This window comes from Pavona decussata, unplaced genomic scaffold (assembly GCF_977016875.1).
Source record: "Pavona decussata unplaced genomic scaffold, jaPavDecu1.1 SCAFFOLD_195, whole genome shotgun sequence".
In the NCBI taxonomy this organism is placed as follows: Eukaryota; Metazoa; Cnidaria; class Anthozoa; order Scleractinia; family Agariciidae; genus Pavona; species Pavona decussata.
The window spans coordinates 3,416,943-3,433,025 of record NW_028145604.1 but is presented as its reverse complement, the minus strand read 5'-3'; the positions used below and the strand labels follow the sequence as shown (position 1 = coordinate 3,433,025).

Below are 16,083 nucleotides of genomic sequence, written 5' to 3'. Positions count from 1 at the left end.
TCTTCTTGTTTCGAACGCAATGCAATACCGGAACATTGTAACACTGCCCAAATGCACTCGATATTCGTCGTCCTACTGCGATATACGTGAAACGTTTCATGTGTCGGGGAGACAAATGGCGAAATAAAGATCGTCTCCAGCTCTTCTGCGATAAAACTGCGCTTTTTTTTATCAGTGCGTTAAATAAAACAATTATCCTGCTCAATCTCGTGGACGTGAAAACTGCAAAGGACCGCAAACGATAATGCTGCTAGTTGACGTAGGATATACAAGAGACCTAATCAGCCAAGAATAAACTGTAACACAAACTGCAAGGCTGATACTACGTGAAAAAGTTGACTTTGCGAGACAACAACCCGACATGACAGAAACCGACAAAACAGGGCTGCAACCGTGGACAGCTGTTTCAATCTTGTGGAATATCCCCTGATTTAGAATCAGGAGATATTCCGCACGATTTCGTCGGATAATTGTACTGATAGCTGGTCTGTTTAATGTGGTCGCTTACATTGTGGGAAGCTCGGCAAGGAAAGGTGTGGCAGGAAGAAAAAATGTAGTTGGAAGTGTGTGCACTCGTTAGTCCTCTCTGATTTTTCCTTCACAGTATTTTTTTTCTTTGTTTATCATCTTTCTTTCCACGCAACAAACTGAAGGCCTGGGATAGGTAGCCTGTTCCAGGCTCTCACTGTAAGTAGGGCCGATTAACCTAAAAGTGATCAGTAACAAATTTCTCCTTGTAATATCAATTCATATTAACCCCTGAAGTCACGAGAGTTAAGGATATGATCACCCAAGGTGAATTTTCGTGACATTTTAATAACTTCTCCCCAGTACTCTTATAAGTAAAAGTATGGGGACAAGTTGGGAGAAATTGTTCTTTTATATTAGAAGTTAAAGGCTTTAGAAACGTGAAAATTAAACGCGCTGGAACTCGCCGTGCGTTTAATTTTTACTTCTCTACAGGCCTAGTTTCCGAGGGTCTGGAACAGGCTAGGTGCATTTCCGCAGATCACAAGAGACAGAGTGCGTGTACGTGTAGTGTTGTAATACTTACATGATAACTTATAGGTGCGAGCAGTGTTGTTGTACTTATGTGGTAACCGCTTGGTTACAACTAACACGCATACAAATCAAGATCGAAAAATCCAATTATTCTAGCACAGATCTTTATTAATATTTCATTGAAATCAATAGTTTGACTTCATTTGGCAGTTTAACTGCGCGCCTCAAACAGCTTTTCGCCACTCACTATCTATCGCAGAATATATAGTGGATACCGTAGCCAATAAGATTGCAGCATTCGTGATAGAAGGCTTGTAGCCATCTATTTTCTTCTTATATTATCATCACGTGATCAAACTTGTAGATCATGATCACCAACGATAACATAGGTTGGTGCTCAAAAACATTCTCCCAACTGATACCAGCAAAAATCATGTAACGCAGTGAGGATAATATCTTTGTTGATACTGGGACTTTAAAACCCTTTAAGCGGCTTAGCGGTGATCAGCATCAAACTTCTCCTTGTAATATCAATGCTTATTCAACCCCTAAGGTTATGAGAATTAAGGATATGATCCGGTACTCAAGGTGAATTTTCTTGATGTTTCAATAACTTCTCCCCAGTACTTTTATAAGAAAAGCCTGGGAACAAGATAGGAGAATCTGTTCTTTGATATTAGGGATTAAAGCGTTAAGAGACCTCTGCGCGCCGGCTAACCAAATCATACGCGAGTTTCTTCAACGGTCAATATGATCTGCCTCAGTCTCTCTTATCAAGATCGCATGCATTCAAGCGTTATCTATCGTCGACTACTATGAAATAGTAGAGCCATCCTTCAAAATTACAGACCTGACTGGTATGCCTTTTCCGACAAATGTAAAGCGCCTTCAGTATTTAAACTTCGCTCTTACTTAGTACAGTCAACTATTTTCGAAACATTGAAGAAACAGTCTTTCTCCTTGGTTCTCGTCAAATCTTCTTTAGAGCGCAAACGTTCTTTTGCGTCTTTTCACCTGCTATAACTTGGAAGAAAGGTCCTCAATGTCCAAGATGAGAGTCTCTCTTTCAAGACGAGTCTCGCTGTTCAGGTCTGATTCTAGACTAGTGCTGCTTCCTGTTACACTCGAATCTCGTGACAGCGAATTCAGAGATGGTGTGTTTAAGTTAATTTGTTCAATATCGTCTTCTTTAGCAACAAATACTGGAACTGAATTGCATCTAGCTCGCCCGTCTAAGTCACTCTCTACTGGAGGAGTTACACGAATCTCGACCTCTACATTTGAAACAGTCATCCTTTGATTGGACACTGGCAAACTTAATGTGGAAGATCTTGGTTTCCCCACCTTAAATCTTGTAACCTCACCAGGAAAAAGGTAGGGATGACTCACTTTTAGTATGGGATCAACCGTGTTGAAATTGAAGAGCTCTGACGCTCTACGCTCAGATAGAACTGTAAGCGTTGATGAACATCTTGAGCGATTTGTATTGGCGCTTATTTTCCTCGGACGAGGCTTGCACCTTTCGAAAATCTTCTTGCACTTCTCGAAGCAGTCTTTCCATATCTGACGACAGTCTTTGTTCATGAGTAACAAGAAGAAGAAAACGATACATATGAAGGCTGGCGCTACAACGTTTATCAGTGGCAAGACGGTGTTGAAGCTGGGTGATTTGCAGTCTGTTGAAGTCTAAACATTCAAAATGAAATCACATCAATATATCAATAAAAGAACCGTCCATCAACTTTCAACAAATAAAATTAAAAGCAAAATGATTAAATTTAACGCATCAAAGGAGAATTTATACAACTTTATTCTAATCTTTGAATGATTCTCTGATGCTGTACAATGTCTTTTATTAAAAACTGGATCATTGTATAATGCAATTCCAGGGTTTTGATTGGCTTAGCGGCCATGGTATATGAGCCATTATACCATGCCCGAGAAGTAGCGACCATAAATTGTTTTCTGCTTGCTCTTGAAAAGGAAATAAGCAAGGCCTACCAATATTACTTGATTGTTTTTAATAAAATAATTATTCCATTCGCGCTTGTTCGATTTGAGATGATAGATAGCCACTATCTATCATCCCATATCCAACAAGCGGGAATGGAATAATTGTTAAGTATACTGAGCAAAATTTAGAACCTTAGACCCACCGACCACCTTGACCTCCGTTCACCATTTAAACCTGAATGATGATCAACACATAATTTCTCCTTGCAATATCACTGCTTGATCAAGCATACAGGTGGTGAGAATAAAGGAAATGATCACCAAAGATGAAATGTGATTTTTAAACAAATTCTCCCAACTACAACATAAGACGTATCGGGAGAAAAGTAAGGGGAATATGCAGGTACATAATAGAGCTCAAAGAATAAATAAGTGAATACCACTGCAGTTAGGTATGCAACTTATGCAGTCGCGAAAAGAAAGCCTGAAAAAATTCAGGCTTAAACGGAATTCCAATCCATGACCTCAGTGATGCCGGTATAGGGCTGTGTGAATGTATGCATTTAGTCATATATTTCACTTTCATCTGGGCCAAGTTGTTAAAAGCCCGATTAAACTAATCCTGGGTTAACGTGAACTTTGATTCGAGTATATTTACTAATCCGTAAGGATTGGTCCAAAAGATTTTTGTCCCTCAGTTTTGCCTTAGACGTTTCTTTACCATTAGATTAAAATGAGCCTTTAAAATAATCTTTAATGAGCGAGTTGAAAGACACGGTTAACTTTTAATCGTGGATTAGCGTTAATGGACCCTGGAGCTTAAAGAGTTAAAGAGCAGACTCGAACCATCGTTCATTAAATGGAGAATCCGGCGCAACCATTATTAGACCTTACCAACACGAAAATGACGGACAGGTTGCACCATCAAACATTTCCTAACGCACTGACCTCCTAATATAACAAGCACACTGTTTCGTTAAGAGAATTAATATGTTTATTAAAGCATCGATCTAGCTGGCTATCTCACCTGAAGACAGTTAAAGTACACTTCAGCCTCGTGCACAACATTTCCGACGTCGTACATGGTCACTGTGTTGATAGTCAGAGTTAAACCAACTACAAAGAGCATCGCGACGGCCATACTCAGAAACTGCCGCTCAACACGCCTCATGGAGACTGTTTCTTCCCTCGCGCGGATTACGCGTTTAGTTGAGTCCAAACGAGCCTGGAAAAATCCAAAATCTAAATTAACCAAGTTACACTCGTATACCCAAAATCAGTTGTTTTAGGGCTTAGATGAAACTATACCTGTGTAATTCTAGCTACTTGTTTAACGTTGTTAATGCTTTAGAGCGATTTTTTTGTATCATAAAAACTCTGGATAATTACCTTCTTGTGTCTGCGTTTCGCTTATTGTTAACAAGTGTAGTAAATGATTATACGACGATTTTTGCGTTCGACGTAGAAAAAACGCACTCCTTATATACAGATTGGAGTCGAGATTGTATGGGACAACGTTGATTGAATGAATGGATCTTGGGACGCGTATCTGGCATCCCCTGCAGATTTTGCAAGGGCGGATGACATCATCACCAACTTGGGAAAGGAGTGAGAGCCTGGTGACATCAAACGCATTCCCTTATCTTTGATTGTTACTAGTTACCTTTCTAAGATGCCATACAATAGTCCACAGCAGACATAGTGAAACCCCAAGTGTGACCTGCATAGGTAGCGTCATGGCAAAGTAAGCCATTTGCATGCTAGCAGCTCCCACGGCCATGAAGTCCATAAAGAAAAACTTGTACCCGGGAGCAGCAAAACAGAGACAGCTTGCCACAATGATTGTGGGCACCAGCCAGCATAATACAGACTGCATGAGGTGAATCTTGATTGGATGTTTGAAGACCACTTTATTATGATGGATTATTACGGCGTAAGTGTTCGCCACAAAACACATGGCCCAGAAAGAATGAGCTAAGCCAAAAAAATGTGACGTGGCACCTGAAAAAAGAAGAAAAATAAAAATTTACCATTACATTTATTCTGTTGCGCCTATGCCACACATTGACATTCAAATCCTAGCAGTATGCAGGATGTTTGTCCCACTGATGAACTTGATTGAATGGCCTTATATCCTACGAGTCTCCTGTAGCTCAGTGGTAGAGCATACGAACTAGTAATCGGAAGGTCTTAGGTTCAACTCCTGATAGGAGCACTCGGATTTCCTTTTTCCGAGTATGCCTGTGTCACTTTGAATAATACATCGTTCTCACTAAGTTAAATGAACATCTAAAAGATAGACTTTTCACATCCCACCTTCCCTTAATCAGTTGAATTCTTTATCTCAATCCCACTTTGATACCCCTCTAATCTCGACTATCTTTAAATTCTCGACGCAGTTTCCACAAGGCCCCACTACCCTGTCCCTCTTCCCACTCTCCCACTAAGCGGTTCTCTTACTGTAGTTTTCTGCAGGAGGTCTGTACTTTCGAATTACCTTGAATTACAGCCGCCATTGATGTCTCTCCATTGGGCATCCAAAACAGCTGATCTCGACAGAACGTCTTTTCAGGTTTCATGTGCACAGGCAACATCTTAGAGTTGGCTATTTGAAAGGAAAAGAAATGGAATTAACAGTGTGCCCTCTATGTACAACATCTTTATGTAAGACAGACATTTGCTTTAGCTTATGCTGGTGTTGAGGTTGTGTATACAGTATCGACGAGCCTTGATTATCAGCTTCTTTCTATGTCCGGCAGGTCGGCGACACTTGCGGTAGTGTTCAGCGACTTCGTATCAAGTAAACTTGATTTGTACTAGAGGACAGTGACACCACAGTTCCCTTATTTGAGGCTTTATAGGGCAGGGTCCAGGCGAAGTGATTCAAGTAAAAGTAAAGGGTCGGAGGGGAAGGAGGGGGAGGCGTCGACATAACCGAGAGATAAGGTTGGCGACAGAAATAAACGGGTAAGAAAATAAGGGAACGGGCACGAACGTTGCACCACAGTTGACAAAAATAGAATGAAGGAAAGCAAGCATGTGAAAGACCATGGTCCGGTCTTACATCTTCTGCTTTCAACAATGTCGATGGAACAACAACAACAACGCAACAACGGAAAAACAATAATAACAGCAAGAACAACAACAAGAACGAAGCCGACATGCAAAGACAACAACAACAACAACAAAGTAGTTGTACCAGCAAAACATTTATAACGGACTGTACTTACCAACTAAAATGCAGCAGATTATGATATAAAAACGCAGAACGTGAGGAAAATTGCGGCTGAAAGGGAAAAAATAGACAAAGTTAAAGATAGTTTACACCAAAAGCAGGCATTCAAGGAAGAGGATCTTCGGGAGAGGTGGTAAATCTTCGAATGGACACACAGCAAATGCGAATGAGGCGTAAAGTCGTGAGCCTAGCAGACCTCGAAGATGTATCGTGCAACCGGCGCACAAGCGCGGGAAAACATAGACCGTCGGTGCCAAGTCACGAGTGATTTTGCTTTTGCTTCTGATTGGTTGAAGTACAGCCTACGTGTAATCAACGATGGGTTATAAAAACTGGCAGGATTTCTCCAACGAATCACGGAATTTGCCAAGCAAAAAACAAAGAAAGCAAACAAAATACTTCAGAAGGTTAATCAAAATGTACTTACAGGTTTTTAATGGAGGCCCAAGTGATGAATGTGATAACTGTAGCGATGAGAGCTGCCCACAGTCCTACTACTATAATAATAAAGTACGCGTCCTGTGTCAAAGGCGATTGTGTGGTCCAGGAACATGGCGGTCGGCATTGGCCGCTTTCTTGATCAAGGACTAGGGGCGAGTTACATTTGCGTGATAGACCTGTTGCAAATTAAATCGAGAAATTCAAGTCAAGTCAAGGCAAACCAATTTTATTCAACTCCAAAATCCTACAAACTGTGTTATTCTAACACTCCCCGCAAAACGGTTAGAACAACAGAGCTGTTATCTAGAACAATTTACAATGCAGTGATTTAGTTTTACTGTAGATGGAATTCAATTAATTTCTATTTTTAATTTCTTTCTAATTTCAATTAACTTCTTAGACTGCGAGCAGTCTAAGGAGAGGAAAAGCCGCGAGTAGTGTGGGCGCTGGAAGGCGAGCGAAAAGAGAGTTCCGGGCTTCACAATCACTGTATGAAAGCAGAGCAGTCTCTCTTTTCACTCGCCTTCCGGCGCCAGCGCTACTTGCGGCTTTGCCGCTCCGCGCGCGCGACCCGCGTTCTTCCACGCGGATTCTCGAGCAAAACAGAGACTGTTCGCAGTCTAATTTCTCCTTGGAACTAAGGGACAATGTCTTTACGTAGCACCATGCTTTAGTTTAGTTACCTTTATTAGATGTAAGGTTCCGCCCAGTCCATATATGCCTAGAAGAGTACACCGTCGGTTCACTTTCTGTTACATTTGAAACAGTACTGAAAAACAAATAAAATGATTTCAAAAATTTGTATCCGCATTAACGGATTAAAATGGCTTAGAATGATTCCAGGTACACTATCCCACAAAATTCCTGCTTGAAACAAGATGCCCCTAATGGCATTTTCGCGGGATGCTTAATGCATGTGGCCTCATTTATTCCCATTGTATGCTTCGCAGATTTTTAAGACTCTCCCAGGTAGGGATGAGGGGGGCCCCTCCCTCGTGATATACGCGCCGATAATAGATTTTAATTGGACCGTTTTTGTTGAAGACAATCAGAAAAGTAGATCCCTTCGAGGAGAGAGCAGAGTTTAATGACTAAATTAATGTGCCGATTTGTAGCTACCGTGAAGAAACACAAGATACCAAGCCGAATTTTAGACACGGTCTGCCCTCAGGGCATCCCGCGTAAATATTGTCTTTCTTTGAAGACAAGCATTGACGATTTAATGTCTAAACTGAAAATATAATGAATTGTATGTGATAACACTAGTTATCTTGGAATTTCGTATGATGAAAATTAGATAAATTTACAAAATGATGATAAGATTACGCTCTACAAGTATGGATTTCCTTCTTAGCGATGCACACAGCTAGAATATGATTTTTTCTTTCGGGATTTACATTTTTTTTTTTCCTTTTTTAAATATTTGCCATTCTTGAGGAACAAGACAAAAATAGGAACTATATCATGGCTTTGCATCATTTGAAAAAGGTATCCAAGACAAACATATATGTTGTCCTCATAAATACGCGGAAAAATGCCGTTTTGTTTTCCTGTTTGTTTCTGGGGGCGTGAAGCCAAAGCCCCCAAAGATGCTGTGGTGGTTTTCAGTGTATTGTTGGACATCTTTCAAGTAGTCATACATGACAGCTCTTGCGCAGATCGTGACGTAGGTCTGCGAGATTAAAAGAAGTAGCTGAGTGTTTTTGGCACGTTTCTTATTTGTTCCTCTAACTTTACTCTGCTAAATGAGGATTACAGAGTTTAGCCAAACAAGGATTATAGAGTTACAGGCAAGAACAATAAACTAAATCCACTTATTAGTGGAATTTTAACTGAGTAGGCGTCTTTGCCTTTAGTATAAGCTGATATATCCACATACCAAAATGATTGAATTTCTCTAACATCGGTTAGATTGCCGTCACTTAGGACAAGGAGCTACAACGGTGGAAAACTCCCAGCATCCCCGTTCAATGTCGGAATTGTTAACTCAATCCATGGTATGACAATTTCTACAACGACACTGCAATGCGCTTTCCGATGCATCTTTGTCGCATTTCCCTGCAATTTTCTTGGGCAACTGAAGTCTCCGACTTCAACTCGCACGTCTAAACCAGCTGCGAATTCGGCGTGGTTTTGCTATACCTTTTATGTGAATTCCTGCAAATTTGCATCAAGTTTCAAACATGTTTGAAACCCGTATGATATCGTGGCGCGAAGTTAAGGTGGCTCGATAGTCTAAAAACGGTCATTTTGACAATGTAATTCTCAACACTCTTTTATAACATAAAGTCAGTTCAACTATATCACTGTATTAAGCAGGTCTCACTGATTCATTTGCCATACATTTGGGGTGCATCTCTCACATTCCTGAGGAGCCACACCCATTCTAATAACCACACCCATTTCCGAGGGTCTAGAAGTGGGTGTTCTCTTGAACACAATATCTCTACTCTGCTTTATGCTGGAGAGTTGAAATTTAGCAAACGTTTTTTATGTTGTCAGAGCTATGCAATGACCTACTATTATAAAAAAATTGTGTTTTGATTAGGAGTTAGGCCTTCACCTAGAACACTCAACAAAATGTGAAATATCGTCATAGAAAAAATGTTAATAAGTCATGATAGGGTGTCAGAAACCATATCAAAGTAGGTCATTGCACAGATCTATTTCTATCCAACAAAATGTGAAAATTTCATTGAGTTATCTTGAATAGTTTTCGAGATATTGTGTTTACGGTGGCTGAACATCTCTAAAATACGGAATCTGAGAAAAAAGCATTTAAAGTTAATTATGAGTAAGGTTCACTGGGTTCAGTCCTAGAAGGCTCCAGCCTCGTACTGAGGTCCTTCAATAGCCTCCAAATGGTCACTGTAGCCTTTCTTCCAGTTTCTGATTTGCTTTCTCCTCTCCTTGGACTGATCAGAGCTCTTTCTGCGGGCATGACGCAACCTATTATAGTCCAGCTTTTTGCAAGCTTTGCTACAGTGGAGTCCTGGAGTGATTCCTAGCTCTTTGAGGACAAGTTTGACAGAGTCTGACCCATCATTGAAATGAGACACTGCAAGATAAGCAGCAAGTTCAACTGTGGGTAAGCCAGAGTGGGTCTCCTTTGTAGCGCGTTGCCAAATGAGTGCATTTATTGCCTCATTTCGGTTTTGTGTGCCACCATGGAGACAGCGCTGTAACAGAGTTTGGTCACTGAGGGCTTCAAAAGTCGAATGAATTGCATTGGCAACAGCAGAAGGCAGTGGATGTGTGTGCCTGTAATCTGTTGTTCCCTTTGCCAAGTCTCTCTGAAACCCACACCATGAGTTTTCTCCAGGGGGACACAAGTCATGGTCTGGGTTTTCATTGCTGGATCGAGTATGGTGCCATATGGCCATGACAGCATTCTCCATAGATTGGATGTCATGGGTGTTGTTTCGGATGGCCTTGCCATAATAGACCTGTAGCTGATCTATTTTGTTGTTTGTCAGCCTTCCAATACCACCGATGGGTTTTCCATCCTCGAGTCTTGCCGGACCCATTCTCTTTTTTAGCGAGCGAAGGCGTGATCCCAGACGTTTCTGAACATGCCCCACGCACTCCAGCTTGGTGACCTCTCTTTCACCATAAACAGCTTCGTCAACAATGAGCTTGTGGGCTTTGCTGTCCCCATCTCCCAAAAACTCTGTGTAGCGTACTGCATAGCTTTCAACTGACCGTTCAAATATGGCAAGAAGGCCACTGGCATCCATTGATCCAGATGAACCAAGGTGATTAGCCTGGCAAAGATGTTGGTGACCTTCCCACCAATCTTCAAATTCCTGAGTGCCTTCCTTGTTCCTCCACACTGTGCACTCCTTGCAGTCTTTTGACATGATTTCAATGTCAACTACTTTGCCAGTAACTGTGGATATTGCAGTGACTATCCCATACAAGGATGAGTAGCCCCTTCTTCTCCAAGTGCCATCGCCTGAAATTCCAATTTCAAACACACCATCCTCCTCTGGTTCATAGAACCTCTTGGCATCATCAACAGCAGCTGTCATACTTTGCTGGCAAACAGTCTGAGCAGCTTTCTTCACAGCTTCAACGATATCCCTATATGCGTTTTCATTCATGGGAGGAGGCATGTTCATAGTCCCAGCAAATTTGACCAGCCCTTGGTGCCCAACACCAATGTTTCTGGATGCAAGAACAGCTCTTCGGTTGACTTCGAATGCCTGAGAAGTCCCAACTCTAGAAGAAGAGTAAAATCTTTTTATGAATCCACACTTTTTCCCGGTGCACTTGACAAATAGCAGGGAAGAAAATCCCATCTTTCTTTCGCGATCTTCTTCCAGCTCCACGTGGTTCTTCTTACAAATGGGGCAGAGTAACAATTCAAAAATCGAGCCGAGAATTGCCATGTCCACAAAACGAAAACCTTCCATTCTAGCTGCATCCACATCGCTGGAGCTACTTTCAGACTCAGACTTCTTGCTGGAAAGTCCTTGAACCTTTCCCAGCGAGGCAAACGATGATGTGTTTTCCGACACGTTAAAATTCGAGCGCGATGCGTCGGTTTCGTCAGAGTCTACTTCGTCGCTTCTTTCGACCGATTCTTGATCCGCTGAAGCTTCATTCGACTCTAATTCCTTTCTCCTGGTATACATATTCCCAGTAAACTTTCTTTTCTTGCTTCTACCACTCCTAAATTTCTTTTTTGGAGGCATTTCTGAAGATAACTTTCACAAATGAAGGATAAACAATGGAGACCACGTTTTCTACATTTATTGCTGTATGTAGTCGAAATGAAATGTCCTCAATAAAAGCTAGACTGTTTCCCAGGCCCCAGGAATAATTCAAGTCGCTCATACGCAATTTTCCTTGAAATTTTCAGTAAATATCAGAGCTTTTTGATCAAAATAGACGCGTAAACAACTCTCGTTGCCATGGAAACGGGCCAAAGTTTCTAAGAAAATTCTCAAAAGCATGCTAATAAGACAGGAAAAAGGCAGAAAATGGGTTTTCCATAAAGGTACAAAGGATAAACAATCCAAAAATATTGGTTTCCAAAAATGAAAGTTTTTGGCGATTTTTGGCCTATCGAGCCGCCTTAAATCACGTTGAAACCGGCGCTAGTTTTCACACACGATTTCAAACTACAGCTTGAACAGAAAACAAAAGTTGCATTTAAAAAAAGTGCAAAAAAATTTGCTCAAAAATGACACGCGGAAACGGGCCTTTACTGAAATCACGAATCTGCGTAAATGACCTTTTTAAACAAAGATAATAATAATCATGAAAGGGAATACTAAAAATAGACAAGGAGGAAATGGTATACACTAAACGTTTTTTATTTATTTTTAATTTTTGTTTTTAATCTTACGTCAAACTCCAGGAAAATAAAACAAGTTAGACAGTGAATGCCGGCTACATATGTTGACATGGAGACTATTTTCCTTATCTCATGACATGCAGAAACTTAACGGTATAAAATAATAACAATAATTTTTGTTGTGTGACAGACTCATAAAATACAAACAAACTCTGCTTGTGAATTTATTGTTTTTATGTTGTTTTTGCTGTTGTTTGGGTTTGGGACTAGAGTATTCAATGATGGTAGAATGAAAGCTCTTTCTTTCTCTTGCAACTGGCTCACATCTGTGATGTACGTGTGTGTAGAACAGCTCAAGGGCAAAGCCCACCTGCTAAATTGTCAAAAACCCATCTAATGAGTCTCGTAATGTGACCTGAACTTGAACTTTGCGGTTTTGTGGATAAAAATTCCGAGGCGTGCTCGTGACCATGAAAGTTACATTTCGTTTGCCGGGACAGTTCTAAACGTCATTTTATCCTTATACACACACAGACTACACTGAGAGAGGATACTGGGGAGGAAAAGACCTGGGTATGTGCCGCTGGCCTCTCAGAGCCCCTGCCCCATTATAGTCTATTTTGTGGCCAGTTATAGACCCCATCTTAGTCACTTTTTGAGAAAATGTAATTTTCGTGATCCCAACTAAGTCACTTTCTATTTATGCATCTACTTTCAAGAACGGAATGTAATGCGAGGTGATTGTTACATTTAATAAACAACAACTTTCTGAACTTTTTAACCGAGACCATTTTGAATCCCTATTTAAAAAAAAATTCTTACCCCAAAAATCCGAAAATATGCGACCCCATTCTAGCAACTCTATTGAAAATGCAACCCCATTCTAGCCAATCCGGTCGTGAAAATGCGACCCGATCCAGCGGCACATCCCCATTAGCCTCTTATAAGGAAGTACCCCCCCCCCCCCACCCGCCCGGGAGAAAAGTATCTGGAACAATCCTAGCCTCACACAAAAATCGAGTTACTGAGTCCAGTCTAGACACGATTAGTTTCGCCAACGGAAGTTGTTAGCACCCATTTCATGCGGTGTACGCCCGGAGTGGCAAATTCTGACTTAAAGAAAACAGTCACGTAATCTAGCCACTGAACGCAAAAAAAAAAAACTCGGCGAATCTTTCTCTCGTTTTCAAGGCATGAGAATTTATTTTATCGGGGAAAAAACTGAAGCGCCAACAGGTACATCTTAAAGTACTTCTCAACAACTTTAGTCAGTGTTGAGTCACTCTAATGATCGCACATTTGTACCTTTTACGGCATAATAAACAGCACTTCAGGAAAGCACTCCTCAATAGCTTCCATCTGTCAATGAGTGGTTAGTTTAAAATCGGCCGAATTGTTGCACTACATAATTTTGGAGAGAAACGAGTGCTGTTTTTTTTTCTTTTCTTTCAAGAGCCAGCGTAATGAGATTTGAGAGAAATGGTTTCATTTTTATCGTTTTGTCTAGATTAATAATGAAGTCGATTAAAGTCAAGCACAACTGAAATTTTCACAAACAGAAGTTTCACGGTGATACAAGACTGACGGATATATGGAACGAGTTGTTCTCAGCGGTTTGAGCGTTAAATAATATAGCAGCAGACAACGTGTATCTCGAAAGAAACTTGTTCTTCTCCTTAAGAGTTGTCAGTTGGAAAATTAAAAAAGAAAGCGCTTGAAAATTCGAACGAAACAGCAAGAGGACTTGATCTTCGTTTATAAACATGTAATCGGTGTAATAAACATTAATTGGTGGATGTTTTATTTTTCCTGAACCGAAAGTGAAGAGGAAAGTTCTTCAAGGTCTCAAGATTTCGAAAAGGACCCTTGTTCGATTTAGGTATAAAACATTTAAAGAACAGAGATGTTTCTCTTCATTTCAGAGATCTATTATAATCTAGCTGCAAGGTAAAATGTTGATTACTGAACAACTCCACGCATTTAAGAGTCGGGCACGGGGAAAATGGGCGAGCGCAGAAGGTGTGTTGACTTTTATTCCCTTCTATAGCTATTCAGGTAATAGTATACTGCAAGCAAGCCGGTGGCCGGGTTTTTCCTGTGATTTTCGAGAACCTTTGGTCCACAGAGTTTCAAATTTCACAACATGTTACCTTGGGCTCACTGAGAGAAAAATTTTAAAAAACTGATAGCTGAGAATTGAGATCCCAGGGCGCACGCACATCACTTAGAGCCTCTGATAGGGCAAAGTCTTTTCAGTCTTTTGAGGAAAACAACATTGTACGTACAGTTTGTATAAGCAACAATGTTCACTGAAGGATCATGAAAGTTTACTTACTCATTTAAGCTGGAGTGGGAAGGATGTTCCAGTTGAAAGATATAGAATATCGTAGGCAATGTTACTGTTGTTACAAGAACCAAGTGAACGACATAATAAGGCAGATTTCGCCAAGGAATCTTCTTCGATTGATAAAGTACTGGCCTCAGCGATGGGGAGGCTTCCATGCTTACCAGTCGCTTAAGTTTCGGTGGTCGTTTAAGACTTGAAAATATGACAAACGCGTCGTAGAACAATTTTACTGCTAAGCAAAGGTCAAGTATGAATACACTCTCTGAAAATCAAATTAGAAGTAGACGAGACTCGTTTGTGAATAATGATGTAATACGATCGGGTTTTTTGGTGACATGTTGACGCAAGGGTGTGTTGTGTGCTGCGTATGACAATCAACCATATTTGTCAGCGGGACGAACGATTTTAACGTGACGAAAGAAAAAAACTTTCTTTCTCGTCCAGATGCATCTTACATTTTACTTTATGGAGAAGTAATTTTGCTACACATGTGGCGCCATATTACTTCTCCTTTTTAATTCCAGTTGAAGTTCGTCAAATTTAAGTTCTTGAACCACAAATGAAGAACAGAAAATGTGAAAGAAACCTATTTAGAGATACATTGAACAGTGTTTCCGGTAATATTTTTGCAAGTCATCACCCGCACAAGGCATAACCCGCACGCAAAGTTCATAACGTCAGCGTTCTCCCTTCTCTACCGCTCTCAAACTCAGAACCTAAAGCCGTGATGAAACACAACAGTTTAAACTTCATTAAAACGAGAAATACCCCCAGTTGGATTCAAAGACTCGGAATTTCTTTTCCGAATAGTGATCTTCTCGGCCGGTAAACAATTTCTTTTGTGAAGGTATTTTGGCAATCGTCCGTGTACACAGTTTGTTTGATTGGAAACGTGACGTCAGAATCAAGGTCTAAAATCCGGAAGCTACTGTATTTTGATCGTATCACGTACTCTAGGGACCTGACTGGGCTGATTCACATTAAAAAAATAAAGGTTACCCCAGTCTCTTTGAAACTGTTTAACGTCGATGAACGCATCTCAAGAAGTTTTATGGATTCAGATGCCAATAAAACCTGGCGAAAAAATCGGAGATAACTTCCCAAGCTAAGTGTTTTGAAAATCTTCAGATGACATAATATCCTGTTTTGAAAACAAATTGATTCCGTTTGTAGGTTTGAATAGCAACCGTCATTTCACAAAAATTATTGGAATCTGTTTGGAAAAGCAAATAAGTCGCACAATGCCAAATTGAAAACAAAACAGAAATGGCAAAAGTGCCGGTAACCAATTGTTTTTAATTTTCTAATTTCCGTGTATAAGCAAGGCGCGAATCACGAGAGAACTGGCTCTGGAAAGACTAAAAACCCAGGGCACGCAACCGGCAAAGAGTGCACAATAACGAGGCTAGGCGTGGGGAATTGGCGGGGAGGAGGGGAATAATACCCATCGGGAGACTTTCAAAACACATCAGTAGATCCACTTAAGTCCCACGGCAGTTACCTTGTATAACCTTTTGAACGAGATTTTGGGGAGAAGGAAGTTTTGGCCAGATGGACGGAAACAACTCTCAGTGATAAAGTTTACACCTCGGCCATTGCGGCAATTGGACATATCAGGAGCGCATCTCAGTGTACTTTGAGCCGCTGGCTCCCCAGAGGTTATTCTGCCTTCGGCCAGAAAGATAAGACCGAAACCAGGTATATAATTATGCTTGTACACACAAAAATAAGACTTTCAATACGCTAATTAGATCTCAAGGAAGAAGTGACTTGGAAATACATTTGCCAATAAAAAATTGCGAT

At 40.7% G+C, this 16,083-nt stretch overlaps 2 protein-coding genes across 2 annotated transcripts; both read right to left on the bottom strand.

Annotated features, from left to right (window-relative positions):
* Window positions 1-1,149: 1,149 nt before the first annotated feature.
* LOC146461808 (uncharacterized) lies at window positions 1,150-14,715 on the bottom strand. The gene is made up of 8 exons (XM_085086400.1): window positions 14,269-14,715; window positions 7,315-7,400; window positions 6,618-6,807; window positions 6,186-6,241; window positions 5,453-5,560; window positions 4,619-4,956; window positions 3,983-4,180; window positions 1,150-2,688 (listed from the first exon to the last, which is right to left on the bottom strand). Exons 1-8 carry the CDS (start codon window positions 14,433-14,435, stop codon window positions 2,020-2,022), a joined length of 1,812 nt encoding a protein of 603 aa, XP_084942526.1. The 5' UTR covers window positions 14,436-14,715; the 3' UTR covers window positions 1,150-2,019.
* LOC146461809 (uncharacterized) lies at window positions 8,849-11,713 on the bottom strand. Its single transcript, XM_085086398.1, has one exon. It carries the CDS (start codon window positions 11,326-11,328, stop codon window positions 9,448-9,450), a length of 1,881 nt encoding a protein of 626 aa, XP_084942524.1. The 5' UTR covers window positions 11,329-11,713; the 3' UTR covers window positions 8,849-9,447.
* Window positions 14,716-16,083: the final 1,368 nt, after the last annotated feature.

What these genes read in the sequence shown, in the direction of transcription:
- LOC146461809 (XM_085086398.1), bottom strand. Translation starts at nt 11,328, where the DNA reads ATGCCTCCAAAAAAGAAATTTAGGAGTGGTAGAAGCAAGAAAAGAAAG.
- LOC146461808 (XM_085086400.1), bottom strand. Translation starts at nt 14,435, where the DNA reads ATGGAAGCCTCCCCATCGCTGAGGCCAGTACTTTATCAATCGAAGAAG. An exon ending in TCCCACTCCAGCTTAAATGA is followed by an intron (nt 7,401 to 14,268) that starts GTAAGTAAACTT and finishes TTTGTTTTTCAG; the next exon opens with TACTGTTTCAAATGTAACAG. An exon ending in AATGGCGGCTGTAATTCAAG is followed by an intron (nt 4,957 to 5,452) that starts GTAATTCGAAAG and finishes TTCTTTTTTCAG; the next exon opens with GTGCCACGTCACATTTTTTT.